This window comes from Erithacus rubecula (assembly GCF_903797595.1).
Source record: "Erithacus rubecula genome assembly, contig: SUPER_Z_unloc_1, whole genome shotgun sequence".
NCBI classification, from domain to species: domain Eukaryota; kingdom Metazoa; phylum Chordata; class Aves; order Passeriformes; family Muscicapidae; genus Erithacus; species Erithacus rubecula.
This window is the reverse complement of record NW_027635590.1, coordinates 1,878,190-1,901,479: the sequence shown is the minus strand read 5'-3', so window position 1 is coordinate 1,901,479 and position 23,290 is coordinate 1,878,190. Positions and strand designations below refer to the sequence as shown.

Here is a 23,290-nt window from a genome sequence, read left to right as displayed (position 1 = left end):
GTTCAGCTCTGGGCCACGGGCACTTTTCCCTGGGTGCAGTTCCCATCACTGCCAGCAGGGGCGCTGGTGGCTCCGGGCGGGTGCAGGGGGCGCTGTGGGGCGGGATGGGGAGAGCGGGGATGATGGCTGGGCCGGATGGGAAGGGATGGGAGAGGCTTTGGGTCTAAAACCCCTGGGACAGCTGATCCCAGTGCCCAGATGGGAAGGGATGGGAGAGGCTTTGGGTCTAAAACCCCTGGGACAGCTGATCCCAGTGCCCAGATGGGAAGGGATGGGAGAGGCTTTGGGTCTAAAGCCCCTGGGGCAGCTGATCCCAGTGCCCAGACAGGAAGGGATGGGAGAGGCTTTGGTTCACCAAGACTGGGGCAGTGTCCGTCCGGGTACCCCTGCTGGATGCTTGGAAACAGCAAGTTGAAATGGCAGGATGCCCTGGCAGGGCAGAGTCCAGCAGCAGAAGAAGAGGCAGCTCCCACTGTTCGGATGGCAGTGGTTGCAGCAATCTTTCTCCTCCAAACCCAAGAGTGAGCAAGAAAGAGCAACTGTCCCCACTCTCCTTTTCCCTGCTTTTAATCTCGTTGTGTCCCTCCCCCACCAGAAAAAAATCCCCCAAAAACCAAGGAGGTGTTCACTCTCTCCATCTCTAGGACCTAGCTATCAGTGCTTTTTACCATTTATTTAATACAATGTATCTTTTATTATTTAATTACACAAAATAATAAGCATAAAGAATGCAGAAACTATATATAGAATCAACTTTGGAAATCTTATATGCTTCTAATTACACCTATTCAGTGTTTCACACTGTAAGTCAAACCCATGCTAGGCAGAACTCCTACACTACTAAGGAGTAGTGTATTTTGTATATTGCAATACTGTCATTAATTTCACAGTGTGCATACCCAAGGAGAACAAATGACAGTAGCTGCCTACAGTTTTCTGCTTGGTTCTAGCTCTTCATCCATTCCTATTCCTTCTTTTTGCTTGGCACATGTAAGGGGAATTGACAAAAAGAAATTCTACTTATTGAGAATATATATAGAGTCCAGATCCCTAGGATCTGGACGCCAAAGGCACTGATTTTAATGGTGGCCTGAGTAAATCCTTGCTGCTTAGATAACAACTTATTTCCTATGTACTGCCTGGCATGGATTAACCACTAACAGTCAGAATACCTTTCAAGGAAAATAACTGACTGTTTTCACAAATTTAACCAGTACCTTGTTTTCAAGACTATTAACAGTGTTTGCATGACCCTGATCTTTCATTAGAAGGTATATCATAAAAATTACATCTTTTTGGACGTTGGTGGACAACTAAAATATTCTGTACCACAAAAATCTTCCCATCAGTAGCACTGTTGGCATAATGACTTATATAATGCAATTACTCTTAGACTGCTGTGAAGGGTTAAATGCAGACCCTATCTCCAAAAACCCTGCAGTCTAACACTCCCTGGCATAGAACATTATGAGAAAAAGACTTGACACAGAAATTTAGCCATCAAAAGAGATAGACTATTACAATGTAGAGACAGACTATTACAATGTATCAGTTTTTCTGAATTAAACTGCAAGCTGGGGAAGATCTTTACATTCATATCACATATCATTTTCCACACTGGAACATTTTCATGTGCTTTTCTGAGCAGCATTTTGGTTTCCTGATGCCATTAAACAAGTCACAGCAAATCTCCACTTCCTTACGTCAAAATGAATACTTACTTGCACAAGCAAAATATTGCTTCTAAATAGGCTATACTATTACTACTGGTGACCATAATAAACTCTAAAAGAAAATGAATGAACTCCAAATGAAAACAAATAAACTCTAAATGAAAACACATATCACAGAACAGTTGAGGGCAGAAGTGGCCTCTGGAGGTCACCTGGAGGTTCACCTAGAGTGAGATGTCCAGGTCCACATCCAAATGGCTTTGAATATCTCCAAAGATGGAGACTCTGCCAGCTCTGTGGGCAACTTGTGCCAGTACTCAGTCACCTTCAGTAAAAAATGTTCATTGGTGCTCAGAGGGAACGCCTTGTGTTTCAGTCTGTTCCTACTGCCTCTGATTCTGAGCACTTCTCAAAGGACAAAGCCTGGCTTCTTCTGTGCACCCCCCTTTCAGGTATTTCTACAGATCGATGATATTCCATTTGAGTCTAGTATTCGCCAGGCTAAACAGTCCCACTGTCTCAGCCTCTCCTCTTAGGAGAGATGCTGCAGTCCTTTAACATCTTCACAGTCTGCTGTTGGGCTCTCTCTAGTACGTCCATGTCCAAGTTACACTGTGGAGCCCAGACCTGGATTAAGTACTCCACATGTGGTTCATCAATGGCAAACAGAGGCTCCTGTTACTTACTCAGGTGTCTGCCAGGTGATAATGCAGTTAAAATAAGTGGTGCTTAACTCACAATCATCCAAACCATGTCCCCAAGTCTATTTAATATCTGCTTTCCTACATAAATCAGCATCAATACTTGAAAAAAAATAAAAAGAGCTTTGTCAGCAATATAGCTGATATTCACCCATTAACCCTAGTATAACAGGAAGTATTTTATATGGAGCTTACCCTTGCAGGGTACTTAGTAATTTAGATACACTGCATCTAATACCTACTCTTACAAGAAAAAAAAGCATTTTAGTTAGACACACACACACAAAAAAAACTCAGTAAGTCAAAATTTTAATAGCACTGCAGTGCGGGGAACAAATCCAGATTTGCATGTTCAGCTGGCAATGAAATACTACCAGCAGTACCATAAACGCCCAAAGAAGCTGCATACACCATTTTAAATGCTTCAAATTAGGAGGAATACCCAAATAAGACTTCAAGATATAATATACCTCCAAGTATTTAAAGCAAATCCACCTTTAAAATGTGCAACCAGATCTTTGAATTATTGGTGTTGCTGGTGATTTTTAAATGTAGCTGTATTTTGCCACCAGCTTTGCTTGAATTTTTCTAGTCAGATAATCAAGGAGGATAGGACCAGCCGGTATACACATACTTCGGAAACAAATTTACCTCTTCAAAGCCTGGTATTTCTGTGTGTTAGAATGGAATTTCTTATTCACATTTTCATTTCCTATAATATTTTCTTGTATGAATCTCACTTTTTGACAGAAGAACTGAGGCTGTCATTTTATTGTACAAAAACTTAATTTAACATGAACAAATTATATGGTTAAACCCCATTTGTCCTCTTTTTCCTCCTTCTTACTCACCTGTCAATGAACTGGTCAATTATGACAAGATCGCCAGGTTGTATTTCCTCTCGTAATGAACCACAGGCAGTAGTCACTAATACATGGGAACAGTTTTCTTCTTTTAAGGCCCAGATATTGGCACGGTAATTGACATTTGATGGCATAATTGTATGATGCCTTCCATGTCTGCAAAGATACATGAAGCAAGAGAGTAAAATAAATCAGACTGAAATTGGCTTCCTTCTCCCAAATACAGTGAATTTCAGAAAACATATTTCCCCTAACAATATTGGAAGTGGAACTGACCATTTAAGTCACTTCCAGTATACTTTGCTTTCCTAAATGTATTGAGTTTCTCCTGGAATTCAATTTAAGAAGCAGTGATATAATTTTCTTTTTAAATGCAAAATTTTAAGTTCATGACTGTAATGAAAAAAATCTTTAAAATACAATTTAAATATACTTCAGCAACTTGAAGATTAAAATAAGCATTTTTCTCTGAATCTTCTAAGTCCGTTCCATAGATTTAGAAACCTCTTTTCCAAACACTTCAGGGAGTTCTTAAGATTTATATGCACCTCCAGAATTTTCTGCCCAGAAGTGTTATTTTTATTCTCCCACACAATGAGAAGCACAGCACAGAGCATTGTGTTCTAATCTGTCATCTTTCCAAAGAAAATAGTAGAATCATCACATTTTTCTCTTTGATCTTTAAGTGATCTGACAGCTTTCAAAAATTAAAAGAATGACTTCACACTGCTGCAGTACTCTTTTTCACTAACACAGGAAATACTTGGTTTTATAGGCACAAGCTTTTGTGCTAAGTCTGTATTTGCTACAGAAGCCCCTCACCTGCATGATTAAACATATTAGAAAATTATATTCAGCCATGTAAAAGAAGGAACTAAAGAAGAAAGAAGGAAATAAGGAATTAAATTCTCAACTAATTTTTTCAAACGCCCAAAAGTCCTAAGTATTTGATCATTCGAGAACTGCACGCAATATGATTAAGTACTGTCAGTCAGGATTCCCATGTTGTCATTATCATTTCTCATAAGCTACTAGGCTTACAGATTTATTGCTTTATTGCAGTTGCTGTCATAATCTTCTTATAGAATATACATGGGTTTTTTTTCCCAATCTGATTCAAAAGCCAAGACAATGAGAAAAATGTTGTCCAGATGTAATAAAATACATGACGTATTCCATGACAGATAAGAAAAGTAACTACACAGACAGAAGTGTAGTTGTAGTTGCAGGTGGTAAAGCAGTCTGCAACTTTAATGGAAAAACACTGGAATGAAAAGAATTAGGGCCCTGACTGCACCACTGAGTCCTAAGTGCCAGATTCTGGGCCTCCACAAAAATTCCTGATGCCTGTGAGCCTGGCTGCTCCTGCCTCCAAGCTCAGGCCCCAGCCTCCACTCCTGGCCTGAGCTATGTCATAGTGGGCCAGCCTCCACCCAGGTCTCCCCCAGAGCCTTCAGATGTATGCCGTAATTTGCCTCCAGAGTGGGATGAGTTATAGACACATGCTACAGCTTCGTGTCTCACTCCCTATGGCTCCTGGATGGATCCTTGACTAATTACCTTGACTTGGCCTGCTGATAGATCCTGTCATCAGCACCTGCTCTGTCCATTCTGCCCAGATGCTGTGAACTGTGTTAGAATTCTTACATTTAATCCAGGAGCATGCTGGTCCAACACATCCACAGTTGCACCAGTGTGAAATTTCTACACATTTATGTGCAGATCCTACTTCCAGAGTCTCCTCAAGTATAGTAAAAGATATCTGAATAAAAATGAGGTAGGGAGGGAGAACTGCAGGGGATGCAGCCCCTAAGCAATAATTTTAACAGTAATAGGACTCAATAATCTAAGGGAATGATTTGGAGGAGTTTACAGGGGTACCAGAGACAGTTCATCTGGATGCTTCCAGACATTTTCTCTATTTCACAAAGGAAATCTGCAAACATAGTAAGCAGATGAATTAATTAGTAAGGTTATCAGCATCACCTATCTACCACCAAAGCAGGTGGCCTTGCAGCCTGCCATTCTTTCAAGGGCAATACCTCTTTTTTATCTAATCTAGACAGCAATTTTAATACTCTCAGTCCTTGCAGCATCAAATTTGCTTATAAAAACCCCCCCAAACTTGTGCTGGATTTTGCTAGTGACCACACGTAGTAAGATGATGTCAGAGCAGAAATTCAGTTCTAATAAAAAGAGAAAAAATTCTGAGAAAATGTCAGGACTCATAATACACAGTATTCTTACATGCCTCCTTAAAATGTTTATTTACCTTGCTAAGAGCACACAGTCCACATTTTTGATCTTTCCCAAAATCAAAGCATCCGATGGCTGCAAAACAAGCACATAAGAATGAGTTACTACCTGACAAACACATTACAAACCTTGACTACTACCTAAAAATAAACATAACAGTAATGGAAGAAAATACTGGTTTATCACTGTACTCTCACGTTTTCTTGAACTCAGCTCTGTAATTTGATAAGGCAGATTAGTAAAACAGCCTGGAACAGGAAGATCAGACCTGAGACAGGAAGGATTACCACAAATTTTCTGTGCTCATACTAACATTAGCATTGCTACTCTTTACTTTGGGGTTTGAAACTGCAATGATTTCTAATAAATCAAAAGTGTATTTCAAACTCAAAAATAGTAGCATGCACGTGTTACCATCAAATTGGTTAGCATGACTCACTCTTTCCTGTAAACTTCAGTTTCTTTATGCTAAATAGGTGTCATTCTCCACTAAAGTCCCTTCCAACATAAAAAAAAAAAATCATTTAATCTATAGTTTTTTCATAACACTTGTCCCCTTTCTAACTTGGGCTCACAGTAGGGTGTGAAGAGTTCTGGATTCCTCCAAACTATTCCTCACTCACCCACAGCTTCCTGAAAAACTCACTCTACCCTGCTGCTTGAAGTCCTGTGTTTGGGAAATGAAATGTGATAAAACAGAGAAATTCTTGTACATAAGTGACAGAAGCAGTGTAGTATTTGCTCAGCCCAGGGACTTCTCTTACAGCTACTCCACTAGAAAATACAATCTCCCTAACTACCAACCAGTCAGGACAACAGAACATTTTGATTTCAGCTGTCCAGCTGGAACATGTCCTGTGCCATGGAGGTGGGTCATCCCACACAGGAGAGGGAGCCTCTAAGTCATCAGCCACTATTACAATAAATTAACTGCTCTGTGAACTGTGTTCTGCTCCTGCTATGTTGTAGCTTTCCTTTTTGTTAAAACAGCTACTAACAAAATCATGGTTTATTTACTGATCACAAGTTTGCAAGTGTCTGGACTCACACATCTGCATTTAGAAATGTTCTGTTGCCAGCTACTTGGTACAGAACAAATAAAATTACAATGCTGGATGCAAGATTTTAATTACAGTTGTAGATTTTATTATACACTCGAAAATTTGCAGTGATTGACAAAGAAGTGATATGAGAGTCTCATGTTAAAGATACCCATTTCTAATAAAAACATCACCTTCTACTTCCTATTGCACAGCTCTTTTTGGTAATTATTAATGTGAAAGCTCTCCTTAGCACCATAACTTACTCAAACACCAATGTTTAAATTCTGCCAGACACTTACTACTTTTTTTTAAAAGAAGGGAACATTCCAGAAAAATTATTTTTAGAACTGTAGTTATTCTGACAGTTATTATATCTCCAAGTCTCCATTTAATATTAAATTCTTGATATTTAAGTGTTTTATCTTTACCTAACATATAATCTTCTCAAACAAGCATGCCTTTAGGAGTGAAATTTCACACACAGCTAAAGCCTTGCTGTCTTGCAAGCTGCCTTGGCAAGGCAACTTGCCATTGCAACATTCTTTAACAAGGAAGAAGATTTTCGTGAATTTTTTCACAAAAAATAGCATTTGGGGTTTTGTTTTGTTTACGCATATTTGCTATGTTAAGCAATAAGCACTTATTAAAATTGGGGACTTAAGTCTCCAAAAGACTATGAAAATACTCTTAAAAACTAAAGAGCATTTCCAACAAAAGTTCTCACCTCCCATCAAAAAGGTCAGTAAGTTGAAGACTGGGCTCATGGCTTTGTAAGTAACACATTCAAATTTACTGCAAGAGTTAGATTTAAGTTCATAACCATTTTCAAAAAACTTGAGGTAGTTTGATATTCATTCCCATCATGAATTCTGGCATACATTGACAATGCAGAAAGAACCTAACAGCTCTGAAATTCACAGGCTTCAAAATCTAGTTGCTGCAGCCAGGGTTTCCTTCCCTATCTGCTTGTATCCTAGCACTTCAAAAGGCCTCAGGATGGTTGTTTAACAATAATGTCTGGCACTTTGCACTGATTTCCATGAAACACATACTGCACATTTTCCAAGTGATACACTGAATATCTTTTTGGCACATGATTTCTAGGAAAAATAGCAAGAAGAGAAGAAGAAATACTTGAAATAAAGAGAACACTGATAAATGATGAGTGGGCAGTTTAAGAAAAGAATTGGAGATACTGCACAATAGTTCATTAAAAGACATTAAATAAAGATCATACAATCACAGAACTGTTAGGGTTGGAAAAGACCTGTGGAGATCTGCTAGTTCAGCCCTCCTGCCAAGGCAGACTTGCCTAGAGCAGGTTACACAGGAACACATCCAGGTAGGGTTTAATTGTCTCCAGCAAGGGAGGCTCCATGACCTCATTGGGCAGCCTGTTCCAGTGCCCTGCCACCCTTAAGAAATTCTGTCTTACACTTGTTTTAGTGTATGGCTATTACTGATTATCCTGTTGCTGAGCACCACTGAAAAGAGTCTGGTACCATCTGCAGGGCACCCACCTTTGAAATATAAATATGTACTGACAAGACCCCTCTCAGTCTTCTCTTTTCTGGACTAAGGAGGCCTAGTTTCCATGGTCCCTCCCCGTAAGAGAGATGCTCTAGAGGCTGAATAACCTCTACAGCTCTGCCAGACCCTTTCCAGTAGCTCCTTGCCTTTCTTGTACTGAGGAGCTCTTCTGAGCTCAACACAGCACTCCAGATGTAGCATCACCAGCACCAGGCAGAGGGGGAATCAAGCCCCTTGACTTGCTGGCCACACTCTACCCACTGAACCCAGGACAGCATTGACTCTCCTGACTGCAAGGGTGAACTTTCCATCTATCACCCCAGGTTCTTCTCCACAGAGCCACTTTCCAGCAGGTCAGCCCCCAGCCATGCTAATATTTGAGGTTATTCCCATCCCAAGTGCAGGACTCTAAACTTGCCCTTGTTAAACCCCATCAGGTTTCTCTATGCCCAATTCTCCAGACTAAGGTCCCTCTGAGTGGCAGCAAAGCTGTCAGGTGTGCCAGCCACTCTCCTCAGTTTTGTGTCATATGCAAAAACTGGCTTAGGGTTCATTCTACCCCTTCATCTAGGTTGCTGATAAAGAGATTAAGTAAGACTGGACCAACTATCAATATGTGCATGAAGTTAAAGAAACAGACATTTCAAACTACTTGTTAACCATGTAACGTAGCTAGTGTATACTTCCATTCTGCTTTCCTTCTCCCACAAGTTCTTTACAAGTACTGCACTATTATCTCTGTCATAGCCAGCAGTGATGATAAAATAATAGAAAACTTTCAGTGGAACAATTTGAAATCAAGGCTCCGATACCGTATTTTTAAAGGAGGATTTAATAGAAGGTCCAATAAAAAGTTCTCAAACATTAAAAATTCGTAAATGTATTTAGCTACTTCCTTTTTTTCACAAAATACAAGTCAGGTATATATTACTCATGGTTGCAAAAAACAAAAGAAAGAATAGAATCCCAGGCAATTAACCCCAAATTATTACAATAACAATCAGAATAAATCTCCTTTGTCAATAATTATAAATATGTATAAAGTACTGTTCATGTGGTGTCTACAGAATTCATTTTTCCCTTAGCATCACCTTGAAGGCTAGTTGGAATAGAAAACAGAATAAACACGGAACACATGTGATGAAAAAAGTATTTCAGAGGTTCTGCAAGCCTCCATTCAACCTGTGAGCTAGTTTAGGAACTAAACTATGAACATTGTTTTGGGGAGGTAGAAGAGGAGCTTAAGTATTACATTACATGGTCAGATTTCCCTGATGCATCAGGTTTTTCTGATACAAGCAAAAAATGCTCAGTTGAAAGGTGAAATTATCTCCTGCTTTGTTTGCCAGATATATTTACGACCAGAAAAAGACATGGAGCCCATAGAATACTTTAGAGTGGGATGATCTTTTGCCCACCAGGGAACGTGATTCAGAACCAAGATTGTCATCCAAAAAGGAAGAGAATCCAACTGAAAATATATTCTGAACAAAGTTTTTTAGGAGCTTCAAAATTCAATGATAAAGATAAAATTGTTTGGAACAGCATCTGTTGTCCTCTAGGAGACAAATATTTTCCATATCTGGAGACAGAAGCTCAAAAGGTTTCAGGATATTTTCCACAGAATACCAAATTTTTGATGTACCCAAAATAGTGGAAGCACACAAAGAAGAAAAGACAGCTGGAATATTAAGAGCTGTAAGGTTACTTAGTTTTTTAAAAAACACAACTGTTCTGCATTTTCACTATTACTAATGTAACTTGATAGATCATAGGAGAACCAATGTCAGCAAAGGGAAGAGCAAAAAAATTGTCATAATAGTTTCCTTTAAGCTTTTCCATATTTCCCCCATTACCTAATGCCAAATTTTGTAGTTAAGTGATTCTTAGGATTCAAGAAGGCCAAAGGAGAAGACACTTCAAGGACTCTGTATGAAGAAATTATTAATCTTTCAAAAGAAAAGAAAACAGCATTTTTCATTAAAGAAATGTCTATTTTGCTGCTGTCAAGAGTCAAAAGTGTCAAGGAACATCTATCCCAGGAAGATTTTCAGTCAAAAATCTTTTGGCACAAGTTTCCTTGCCTTGAAACTTAAAAATTAAACCCCAAGATTTAAGTGAAGTGGAATTGCACACTTTACATTTTTACATGAGAGAAGGAAATGGACATATATTCTACTAACTATGTCTTGCAATTTCCTTTTGACATTCATCCATTTTTATTCTTTCTAGCTTTGCCTGAACTAAATAGGTTGATGTTTCATCTCAGTTTGTCTCAGGAAGCAAAAGGCCACAAAGTTCTGAAGTTTATTTAAATTAAGGTCTTTACTCTTAAAATTTCAGGCATTTCTCCATTGACTTCACAGCTCTATATAAAAGTATCTTTATGCCAGAAAAGTCCCAGTTTGGTTTTATTCTCATAACAATCAAGAACAAAACATACCTTTAGGAAAAAAAAGTAAAAAAACATAAACTTCTAAGCTTTTACAAGCATATTTAAATAAAAATCAAATTGCCCTCTTACATTCAGCAATAGCTGTTCCTCTCAACTATGCAGTTCTAAAATGAGAAGTAGGTTATGTAACACATCCTTCCTGTATACTAAATAGTCTAAGAAGTAAAGTAAGTGAATATTGATCCCCCCTAATAATACCAATTAAATTTGAGGTTTGTTTCTGCTTCAATCAAAATCCATTGCACTTTGTGCACCTGTAGCTTGTGGACTAAACTCCACACATCTTACACTAAAACTGATTCATCAGCTGCTGAACTGGAAACTGCATTCAGTCACTGAAGCTGATGTGAGGAGGAAATCTACATGAAACAACTGTCAATGGCCTGATTGTCAGATGTTCATATCTACAGAGAGAGAGAAGGAAGACAGGCCATTATAGGTAAAATGATAAAACTTCCTCTTTGGCTGTGCTCTCTGCCTTTGTACACTGATTTCATTCTGGTCAGCTTAACAGTCCAAGTTCATCTCAGGACATTATGTCAAATTCATGCTTGGCTTCATATCATGGCAACCCAGTTCTATTCTCATCCCCCTCTGTCTTGGCTTGCAAAGCAGGATGTAACCAAAAGTATGTATTCTATCACCAGCTGTTGAAACCAGGTGGGGTGTGTTCTTTATCTTCCTCAGGACCCATCCTTCCTCCAGGGAGGTATCATCTGTTAATGGGCCATTGAGTCCCACTGTATGACTGATAAAATTACATCATCCCATTGTGAGATGCTGCACCCAGGAGGAGGAGACAAGCATTTTTCAGATAAAAGATAAAAACTGAGATTTTGAACATCAGAACATCTTTTTCCACTGGATTCCAGAGGAAAATCAGACCTTCCCACATCATCCCTGCACCTTCAGAGGAAACTGCATCATTCTACAGGAGCACTGCTTCAGCTGAACCACACCTGGCACTGCAGGAGGACTGCAGCCACCATTTAATGGGACTGCTACCAACACCCTGACTGACTGGGTGTCAGGTTGTATTCTGACTCTGTCAGTGTTTTGGTCCTTTTTTTTTTCCTTTTGTATTGCTGTACTTTTATTTCAATTTTTCCCAGTAAAGAACTGTTACTCCTATTCCCGTATCTTTGCCCAAGTGCCCCTTAATTTCAAAATTATAATTTGGAGGGAGGGGGGGTTTACATTTTCCATTTCAAGATAAGCTCCTGCCTTTCTTAGCAGACCTGTCTTTCAAACCAAGACACCCTCACAGAAGAAAAAATATTCATGAGGTCTTTTTTTCTTAAGTTCAGCCTATGCCAAACGTGTAATATGCAGGCTCAGACACAGTCCATTGATCAAGGTCTCTTATAAACCACAACAGGCACCAACATTAATTTTCTGCTATTTATGTTGCATTCTGTGAAGAACACAGAAAAAAACCCCACTAGATAAGCTATTTACTAGTTAAAACAAATAACAAAGTAAAAAAGCTTCCCATACTGGCCAAAGGTACATGGCTGATTAAGATTTTTTCTCTCCTTTGTGCAGAAGCCATCCTGCAAGTAGTCCTACTCTTCTCAGGAATACTGAAACCTACTGAAGGCCACTTACTGCACTGCAGAATTTGCAGCCCCCAAATACTGTGGCATCTTGGTGCGGAACAGACCTTCAAATGCTGCACTGCCACTGTGCCCTTAACTCTGATCTGAACAGAACCCTATGAGGAAGAAGTGTTCCATCTGTCCTACATAGGAAAGTTTCAGTTAAATATCTGCTACAAGCATAGTACTACTTATGCCTTGTCAGCAATCTCCAAACACATCCATGCTGTGATGAACATCCATGACCCTCGAGAAACAGTGAATGCAATGCCAACTAATTTGGTTTAGATAGTGAATCCTACTTCAGACCAAAGCTAGTTACTTTTGGAAACCAGAGTATAGAAAACAGAGGAGGTAAGTTCCCTTCATTCTATTAAAATTACTCATTTTGAAAGATGATAGAAAAGTCAAACGCATTCTTCTAATTATGTTTTCACTTCCTCTAATATTTACCTCCCTCCCCTTCCTGAATGGTATGGATACAAACTCCTCTTGCTCTTTACACTCCATTTAAAACCACTTTGAAGTGGAGGCCTGGATTCAATTTTCAATCACACACCATACCACCGAGTTTTCTGGCAAGCTTCCAGTCACAGAATAGCACTTGCTACCAGATACCAGATTTTTTGTACGTATACCAGCATACACTGGTAGACTGCATAAGATGCAATTCTAATGGCAATTATAAAGCACCCAGACTCCCCAAGTTCTACAATGTGATTACCTAAGATCCAATTCTTTTATGAGCTTTGTGTGACAACTAGAACATCTCTCTCCCTTGATCTCCTGCTTATAAAACTCCCTCATCTTTTGTCTTGCCTGTTTGTACTATAAATGCTTTGCGCCAGAATTATCCATCAAAAACACACCCAGTGCTGAGTATGGAGGCTTTCCTCTGCTGAGGAAAAGGACAGAAGTAATGTAAAGGAGAATTATTCAGGTGTACCAGTGTCACAAAAACAATTTTGAAGCTTCATTTTCAAATAATTTTCAAATTATGTGGCTATAAGTACAATCTTACATCGGCATGTAAAACATAATTCACTAGTTAAAGGGAAAATGGTGTTTCATGTACCTCAAAAGACAGATTTCTGCAATTCAGAAAGATTCCTGGACCAATCTGACAGATAAAACAGGTCACACACCAGTAAGAGTTTGAAAGAGAAGGTTTATCCGTCAATTGTAAATTCAGCAGTAAGTTTCTAAATTCATCCAATCTAAAACTGAGAAGAGGTATAGTCTCCTTTGCATATCATCTTTGCAATAATACTTTGTTTTTACTAACTCAAAAAATGCTCAATACATAGCAACTAAAAAGTTGTGCCAGTACCTCCTTTATACATTCATTTACCAGTCTGAAAATCCTTAAACCATTTGAACATCTTGAAAATTGGCAAAAAGTTTCAGTAATAAATAAAAAGGTTATACAGACCTTGCCATAAGGAGTGTCCACATATTTTTCTGTTCTTCCTTCTAAGATATCCGGGTCATCCAGGCCAGTTCCACCGATAATTCCAATCTTACACAGAAAGTACATATTTAGTCTTCTTGCAATTCACATGTAACTGCATGCCTGAAAAACTACCCCAGCAGCTACAAAATGTATCTTCTCAAAAATAAGGCTAGACTACATATCAATAAAGCATAATATGCCCACCACACTTTTCCACAATGCAAATATCTGATTTTAAATAACTGTATTTAACTTACTTACTTACCCCAGGATTCTCCTCTTTAAGTTAAAAAAGTTTTAGAAAAACAAAAAAGATGTGCCATTAAACATTTATTTCCAATATAAAAATTAAGACTGCTATTGGGAAATGCCTGTATTGAGTGAGAAATACATGTAAAAAGCCTATTAAAACAAAGGCTTCTGGTTAATTGGACAAAATGTCTTACCTATAACCACCATACTGAATATCAGGCTGTCATGGTTTTAAGCCCTGCTTAAAAGTTAAGGAAGTTAAGTTAAGTTAAGTAAGGACCACACAAGCCACTCGCTCAAACTCCACTTTTTTCCTCTCGCACTCTGGTAAAATGGGATCGAAGTAAAACGTGTATGTTGATATAAGAAAAATTTAGTAACTGAAAATAAAGTAAAATCTGGTAATAAGGGTAAATGATAGTAATAATGATTAAAAGAAGAAAAAATAGTGATGCACAACACAATTGCTCTGTACCCACTGACTGATGTCAGACCCCCATTTTCAAACTCAGACTGGATGCCCTTGTGGGTAACTCCCTCAGTTTATATAGTGGGTACAACATCCCATGGTGTGGAATAGCCCTTCAATCAATTTAGGACACCTCCCAGCTATGCTCCTGTGGGAGTCCAGGGTTTTTCCCTGGCTCCTTTGGGGGTGCAAAAACCCCCCTGGCAGACCCCTCAGAGACCCCCGAGTGCTGCCCAGGAGCTGCAGGGGCTGGATTTGGCTCCTTGGGAGAATCTGCCCACATTGAGAGAAGAGACACAGAAAATAATGATGAGTAGAGTGTAAATTAGAATGTTAGAACGTAGATAAATAGGTTTTCTTGAATGTTTATGATAAGGGACACGTGGCCAAGATGGAGAATTTGGGGGGTGGACACCTTTTCCTCCTTCTTCTCCATGTCATCCATGTTGGGTGACACGTTGGCACTCTTGGATTGGATGGGGTCAGGGCTGGACCATTTAATAAAATTGTATTGTATTGGGAAAATTTTATAAACATGAAATACGTAATACAAACTATATAAGATAAGCCCTGCCTTGACCAGGCAGATTCCACCATGGATGCCAGGCTGAGCAGACCACTGCTGGCCAGGCAAAAGGTCCCAGAGATTAGAAATAATAAACAATCCTTGGGAAAAGAGAAAACCGTCTCCGTCAGTCTCTCTTTGGCTGCTTCAGAGAAAACCAGGGTTTGAACCACCTTCGTGTCCCTCTGGGGTGATCTCGGGGCAGAGGAGGAACCCCAGACTGGGACATGCTCCCTCCCAATTTCGCTTGCATACCCTTTCACTCCCTCCCTGGCAGAGCATGAGACAGGAAAAAAATAATTCCTTGAGTTAGGAACAACATGACTCAGCAAAACCCAAACCATCAGTGTGTTAGCAACACCATTCTCATTCTGAATCCAAAACACAGCAGTGGAACATCTACTGAAGGCAAATTAACTTCACTATAGCTGTAACCAGGGTATAGGCATTTCTATATGGTATTATACCTCCAAAGGAACTTTTTGGAAAAAAAATAGTCTTTTGTGTTGACTCAAAATCTAAGAGGTTTCCCAACTAAAATCCCTGTTGTGTTTTGATTTACCTGTGATTGCATATTCCAGATAAGAAAAATACATCTGATTTTTCCTGTTTGTAGTTCATAATTAAAAGTAACTTGGTTTTTGTCTCTCTAGGGATAATTACATTTCAATCAAGTCGAGTTTTTTCTTGAGTTCAGAACACTTGTAACTTTTCGATGAAATTGTTACTGTCAAACTTTTCACAATGGAAAGCTTAGTAATGTTATTTAAAAGTGATCTCTGTCACCATTTATCACACACAGAAAATGAGTCCTTTTTTTTCTTCAATGTGATCAATTGTTGCAAAGTTTGTATCATTTTCAAGTTGAGTATATATCGTGACTGATTTTCATGTCAGGGGAGAACAAAATCTCAGCTATTCTGACATAATTTATTACCACAAAGACTGAAAACTTCCCAAGTAAAATCTCCAGACTTCAACATATAACACCCTCCTTCCACAACATGCACAGAGCTGCCTCTTACTGTAGCTTTTTCTTACTTTCACTTTCATAGAGACCCCATCTGTTCAACCACTGTATTAGCTGGTTCTTCAGCATTTCTTTTCAACAAGCAGAGGCTCTGTGGAGTTCGTGACATGTGAACACCTCTCCAACAAAGCTTTCCACACCCAGTGGAATAAACGCTGATACGATGAGTTAGTTTCAACCGATCTTCCACTTCCTTCTGCTACCCTCCTGTGGATCACGAGAAGAATTGCAAAGGAAAACAGCAGTACTAATCCACACACTCTAACACTGAATACACACTCAAGCCTTAGGAGAGACCTACATCAGAGTTTGCAATAGTACTGATGGGTCTGTTCCCATGTTATTCGTGTTGCCTAGCGATCACAAGGGTTCCGACTTGGATTGCTCCTGGAAAATCTTGAAAACTACATATGCTTTAGGATGAATAACAAATTGCCCAAGAATCATGGAAGGCATGCAACAGGAACAATCACACAACTCAAAACCAACAAAAGACTATCTACAACACTGTGCATGTATGTATACACTCGATGAACACTGGTTGTTGCTACATTAACAGAAGACAGGACCAAAATGGTGCTTTTAAATTTTTTTCCAATCTAGGGAGAAAAAAGGTTCCTTCAGCAACTTTACTAGTTTTAGCTGGATATAACACTTGTTTTACTATATTTGTTGTGACTTATGATTCAAATGGAAACTGAACTTTTACATCTAGCGAAGTGAAAGTTGTTGGGACTGAGGAAAAGTGTGCAATGCTGGAGAGAGCAGCTACAGATGCAGGACATAAAAGCTATTTTGGAATGGCAATGTTTTAAGGTTATTATAAACACATAGATCCATCAGACTGTTCCTGTACAGAAAGTAGCATGCCTGGCCTATGGCAGCATAGGCCTGGTGTGGCTGCTCTCAAATTTGTTCTCAGGCTCCATAACCTTGCTGTTGCAGCAGCATTAATACGTGCTTTGGCTGCACTGTTCAATTCCTGTGTAGGTTTTTACAATAATAGCCATGCTGTCAGAAATGGCAGACTCCAATGAGCTTGCAAAATATTCATAGCTCTCAGGGTGCAGAACACAAAGCATGTATAAGTGCTGTCTTACTCACTGCAAACTTACCTCAGGGGCAGCCTGGACAATCCCCAAGCCAACACTGGCAACACTGGCTAAAGAAATTCTGGGCTCACTTACAATTCACTGCAGAGCTACTTCAGTGGAAGAAAACTTAAGCCAGCAGAGATTTTTGAAGTAGCTGCTTCTCCAATCATGTAAGGGTGACTTGGAGATGACAGCTCTAATCCAAAAATTATTTTTACCTCACAATTATACACGATCTCCAGAAATACTATCTACATCTGGGAACTAGACACAAAAATCTGATTCTATACTAAATTCTGCTTTCCAAACCTTCTAGTAAATTATCAAAATGAATGCAGATGCTCTAGGCTCAATGGGAAAGATACCCTGTCCTGGTTCTGGCCAGGACAGGATTAATTTTTGCAGTAGCATGGGAGGGCCATGACTAGGACGTGGAGATTATTCTGTATGACTTCGTATCATTTTCCAGAAACAGGGGAAAGGGCCCTGGGTCAGGATAGCATGACAATTGGGTATTTTGGGGGGCTCTGCATAGTTGTGAGCAGTTGCATATTAGCCGCCCACCTCTCTTCATTATATACTTGCTGTTTCTGTTTTGTTTTCTTATCTGATTGCTTTTCCAGTAAATTGTTCTTATTTCAGCCCATGATCTTCACCTTTTGTGCCTCCAACTCTCCTCTTACTCTGCTGCAGGGGGTGGAGAGATCCATGGTTTGAAGTGGTTTCAGTGGGAACACTAAATTGAAGGGCACCATGTCTAAACCACAGCACCCCTGTCAGGGGAGCTGAGTTCTGTTCCCACCTACTAGCACAGCTGCTGAGCATATGGGAAGACAGAGAGGATGTGACCAAAGAAGAACAGTTCCACCATTCCTCAAAAGCCAGAGCACTGACCTCACACCTAGGAATAATCTCAAGAATGGAAAGATTTAAGACTGTATTCTCCATTCCAGACTTTGCATCCTACAAAGGGATACAACTTGTAAAAACTTGTAAAAGTTAACAGAGGCTGTATTGAAGATTGTCTAGAATTAAACCTCAAGCAAAATGGCATTACAGTAGAGTTGATCTCAAACATTGGGATGAAGAGCAACAGAAGGGAAACCTAATAAAAATTAATCACACCAGTAACTACAAAAGTCAAACGTGTTTCTTGGTGACCACCTCCTCCCATGGAGGGCACCATTTGACAGTGATCAACAGAGACAGGACCCTCACTTGCATAACAAAGAGATGAGACCCCCGTTTGATGCAAGCATGAAGCTGATTTATTGATTTCACATATCAATATATACACCTTTTCAACTATAGCTAAAAATAGCACAACTACATGATTGGTGTTTCTAAGTAACATTACTCAATCAGGCCTCTGCACAGACCTGTACAGACCAGCACAGGCACATATGGTCTTGAATGATTTAACTGAAAGCACACCACACACACCTTCTGCTTTCCTATTCAAGGCTCTGCCTCGGCTTGCTGGGGCTTGTGGCCAACCAAACCTCGTACATCCACTTCAGCCATGAGTTTAGCAGTGCTCTGAGGCCTGCTCTCCAGCTGTATTTCTACTGTTTCTTTGTGGAAGTCCAAGTAACAATCACAGTGTATACTCTCTTCACCTGGTGTTTGGTGAACTTCTCCAAGCAGGTATAAGCCGAAGGCATAGAGGTATCACTGCAGTAACAGTCTACACTTGTTCACCTGTAAGTCTTAAACACTAGTACACGTCATGATCACCTGTGGGTCTTTTTGACAGCTAGCCACCAACAAACCTTTCTGCATTCCTGCCTTCTGTTTTTGGGGATACTGAGAAAGGGGTGAGGATGGCATCACAAACCACTTTGCTTTAAAGGACATAAACATTGAGCTGCGTGTAATTTACACTTAAGAGAATAAATCTGTACCTTGAAGACAGGTCATAACACCCAAAACAATCACCACAGAAAAATAATGCGTGTTCGTGAAAACTAAAATTTCAGCCTGAGCACCGGCCTTCTCACCCCGGTGCCATCACCGCTCTGAGCAGCTCTTCAAACACTCAGGAGACAAGTCTTAAGAGAAGAAGTTTTGCACTGTTCACTTCTGCCAGAGCTTAGAGTACCGTGCACGTTTAGTAGTAGAGCCCTCTCACGGACAAACCCAACGCACGGCACACGGGTCAGACACACGGAACAGATTTCTCCGGATTTAAAACAAAACCACAGAAACAAAAACCAAACCCCGTCTCTTCCGGGACGGCCGCAGGCGCCCCTGCACGGGCCGGGCAGCGCTGGCCGCCCCTCAGCCGCACGGCCGCGCTCCCGGGCGCGCTCCCGAGAGGCGGCGCAGGAGCGCGGCGGGAAGGCGGCAGCAGAGGGGAAGGACGCGGCGGGCAGGAGGGAGGGAGGGAGGAAGGAAGGAAGGAAGGAAGGCAGAGCCTCTCGGCACGCGCCCGGCAGCGCCGGGAGAGCAGCTGTGCGGCCCGGGCCATCTCGCTCCCACAGCCTACGCCAAACGGCGGCGGGGAGGGTTTGCGGGCGGCGATGGACGTCACCTCCTCCGTCTTGAGGCGCGGCTGGGCGGAAGCACGCTTACCTTCACGGGCAGCGAGGCGGCGGCGGCGGCGGCCATGCTGGCGGGAGGGCGGGGCGGCGCCGCGGGGCCGCGCTCGGCCCGGCGCGCTCGGGCGCCCCCGCCGCCAGGGGGCAGCACCCGCCCGCGCGGTGTCCCGGGAGCGGCGGGAGCGCGGCCGGCTCGGGCCCGCCGCGCCGTGAGGGGAACGGGGCCCGGCCCGCCTTAACCCCGCTCGGCTCGCGAGCAGCGCCCGTCCTGCTTGCTGCTTAACCCTTCCGACCCGCATGCTCCCCTGCGACTCTGGGGACCGGGAGTGGTGCTGCGGGGGTGTGATTGAAATAATTTGACTTCTTAAAGGTGCAGCTGCGTGCTCAGATTGCCAAACCCTAGCTCCGTCTTTCTGAGAATCTAACTTTCACGGGGTCTGTATTTCACTCACACCACCTTTCCCTATTCCTAGGAATTCAGGTTTATTTGACTTCCGCGCCATTAAAATCCTTGAGTTAGCCAAAATAGGTGGAGTTAAACTGCGCCACAGAAATGCCTGAAGCGCCCTGTGAAACAGTGACACGAAGCGACAAAGCGCTAATTAGCCCCGGAGTGCCGGAAACGGCAAAATGAGACCAAAAGTCTAGCCCTAACCTACATGAAAATTCCTAATTTAGAATGTTTTTAACCAAGTAAAAGAGGTTTGTTTTAAATTAAATAAAAATTCCGATTAATTTAGAATTTCAATGTGCTCCAAGTTAAGGGTTGTCTTTTCAGTATGTGAAAATATGTCTGAGAACAAACTGGAAAAAAAAACCTGCTTTGCAAAAAAAAAAAAAAAAAAAAAAAAAAAAAAAAAAAAAGAAAACAACACCAAAAAACCAAACCAACTTTTTGAAGTACACATACATAGAAAGTTTACACGTGTTTAGCTCTCCAAGCTAAATAGAGCTTTAAGTGATAGGAAAAGATGAACACTTTTATAGTGTATTAATATTAACATTTTCCTATCTGTGATATTCTTCTTGTTGCTACAAGTCCACAGATTTAGGAGGAACATTTGTTTTACTGTACCATAATCCTACATTTTGAATCAATAGTTTTTATATATTTATGAATTTTGTTTCTCTAGGTAGTTATAAATTTGGATATATTTTTATAAAATTTGTAGGTTTCAAAAAGAGCCACTATCTTGTTAATTGGAATACTGGCATGTAAAAGTGTTTGACATATTTCCTTTAAAGCAGCTTTATGTACTGTAGACACCTTGGCCGTTCTCACATGCCACTCGGTGCTATCTGCCTCTTAAAAAACTGTCACACATCTGCTGGTAAATACGGGCTCAGATTCACCACTGGACATATGTCCTACATTTTAACTGCTCAGATCTCGGGGCAGTTCTTTGTACACCAAAAGGAACAGTTATTCCTATAACTTCAGGCAGTAGCAGCTCGTGCTGAACTCATGCTTTAGCTGGAATGTGCTCTCTGTGCAGCTTTAAACAGTTTTTAAGCTTTTTTTTTTTATTTTTCAGACTCTGTCTTCAGTGTGTGCTAGCGATCTTCGTGCTCTGCTGGGATGTTCATCACAGCTGAAACATTCTTACTGTAGGTCAGAATGTAGAGCGTACTGATAAGAAATTTACTTTGGAAAATCATGATATGAAGAGAGAAAGAAGGACATGAGTGATGCTACATGTTAACTTCTTTATCTGAAGCTACTGTTTTTCAGGTGAAGTTGTAGCTAACTTCTTTTATGGCTTTAGTGTATAGCCATAATACCACAATATGACTGAAATTTACCGTGCTTTTCTTGTTCTGTTGAAGGCACAAATTCTGCTTTTAGTGTACAGAATCTTTTAATGAATAATTCTTGGCAATTCTTTCCATTTAATCCTACAATTCTCCTCTGCTGAATTGCTTATAAAAAGGTGTCAATTGTGTTGCAGTATTCATCTTTGACCACAGTTGAGTACAATATGTTTGCTTTTTGAATATGAGACTTCGTGTTACTTAAATAGTATTTCAAGTGTTCACTGTTTGCACTGTCAGGGACTGGAAGTTAAAAGTTGGTTCTTACTCCTCTTTATAATATCTATTTTCTACCTGTGGATTCTCTGATGCTTTGTGTGTTTTGTAGGAGTATTGCTCTGCATAATCCTTCCCATATATCCACATTAAATCTGAACCCTGAGCAGCAAGCCGAAAAGACTGCTCATGCTGGATGGTAAGTGACATGGATACTTGAAGAAATGTTGAGCTGGAAGCTCAAAGAAAGCTTCATTAGATGGAGTTTCTGAAGATGGCTGGTCTGAACACTGTTTTGGGACAGTCCAGACAAGGAATGAACAGCTTAGAATCAGAATCAGAAAAGGAGCTAAAAAACTGCACTCTTAAAGTACTTTTTCATATTTAATACCATGTGAATTTCAGTTTAGCAGTTTACTAGAAGGAAAACCAGTATCAATATGAAATTTTGCATGTCTTCAAGTGGGGTGTTTATCAAAAATTAATGAGTTCCCATTACTTACCTGAGAACCTAGATAAAGGCATGCATGTATTTCTGCCTTCAAAATTATTTAACTGATCAGTGACACATAAGAAGCAGTGCTTTGTGAAATGAACATTTTAAATGCTTTTATTTCTGTACACCATATGCTTTGGATATCTCAGTTTTGAATAGCTTAAAATTAAAATACTGTTACAGGATTGAGAGGTGGAATCCAGTTGAGTGACTGCTCATCAGGAAACTAATCCAGAAATCTTTCACTCTACCTTTACCATTGTGAGTTGTCAGTTTTCTACAGCAGCCATTTGAATTTGGAAGCAGGTAATTGAACACCATCCCAGCAAAACCAGAATGTTCAGGAAAACACAATAGACATAAACTATTAAAAAGATACTTGTTGCAGAATTACTAGAGAGATTGCAATTTCAGTTCACAATTCCATTTATGACATTACAGAAAAGAACACTTTAAAATAAAGTGACAGCTTTGTATTTTCCCAGAGATTGCCTTTTGTACTTCATCTTCTAAATGATTAACTGTAAATCCACTTATCTGAATAAACAGGAACACTTAAATGATGTTTCATTTTTTTCAAAAATAAAATAAGTGCACAAATACTTGAAATCTCTCTTCTTTGACTTGCACCACTCAAAAATTACAAAAGAACCTTTAAATGAAAACAGGTAATTTATATATCAGATTAATTCCTTCCAAACTTAAATGTAAAGTAATTTTTAATGTCTCAAGGGAGACATTTTTGTGGAAGTCTGCATGTAGTCAATACCTGAAAACCCTGAGAGTCCTCAGAAGGCTGGGGAGACCTGACAATTTAATTCCCCCACAACTATTATAACAGTTGGTCATCGAGCTGACAGAGTTTGGAAACCTTGATCAAATGAACAGAAACATTATTGTTAGTGTAAGAAACACTTTAATTACAAAAGTAGTATATTATTTAGGTAAATAGAAAACAGTCTGTGTGTAAGAAGACAATTCTTAGCAGTATAAACCAAACCTGAGATAAGGTCTGTTGTGAGCAATTAGGACGTAGTGACCCTTGAGTTTTAATCTCTCTTCAGACATCAAATACTTTCATGCATGTAAGTAATTTAAACCCTGTCCTAAAGTCAGAATCGTGATGGTAATCAACCTTAACTGTTAAGAGGTGTTCAGCTTAGCTAGAATGTATCTGTGAGAATGCTTTGAAGATGAAAAGCTCTTTATCAAGGTAAAAGGTCTTACTTTTTTATTACAACCAA

General features: G+C 40.1%; 1 protein-coding gene across 1 annotated transcript in view; it reads right to left on the bottom strand.

Moving 5' to 3' along the window:
* MTAP (methylthioadenosine phosphorylase) overlaps positions 1–19,699 on the bottom strand; it is a 34,777-nt gene extending 15,078 nt beyond the window's left edge. Inside the window, exons 1-4 of the mRNA XM_079330911.1 lie at positions 19,557–19,699; positions 13,552–13,638; positions 5,510–5,568; positions 3,226–3,393 (exon numbers count right to left, since the gene is read on the bottom strand). Coding sequence (XP_079187037.1) covers positions 3,226–3,393; positions 5,510–5,568; positions 13,552–13,638; positions 19,557–19,592 — 350 coding nt within the window. The 5' untranslated portion in view covers positions 19,593–19,699. The remainder of the gene's footprint in view (positions 1–3,225; positions 3,394–5,509; positions 5,569–13,551; positions 13,639–19,556) is intronic.
* Positions 19,700–23,290: the final 3,591 nt, after the last annotated feature.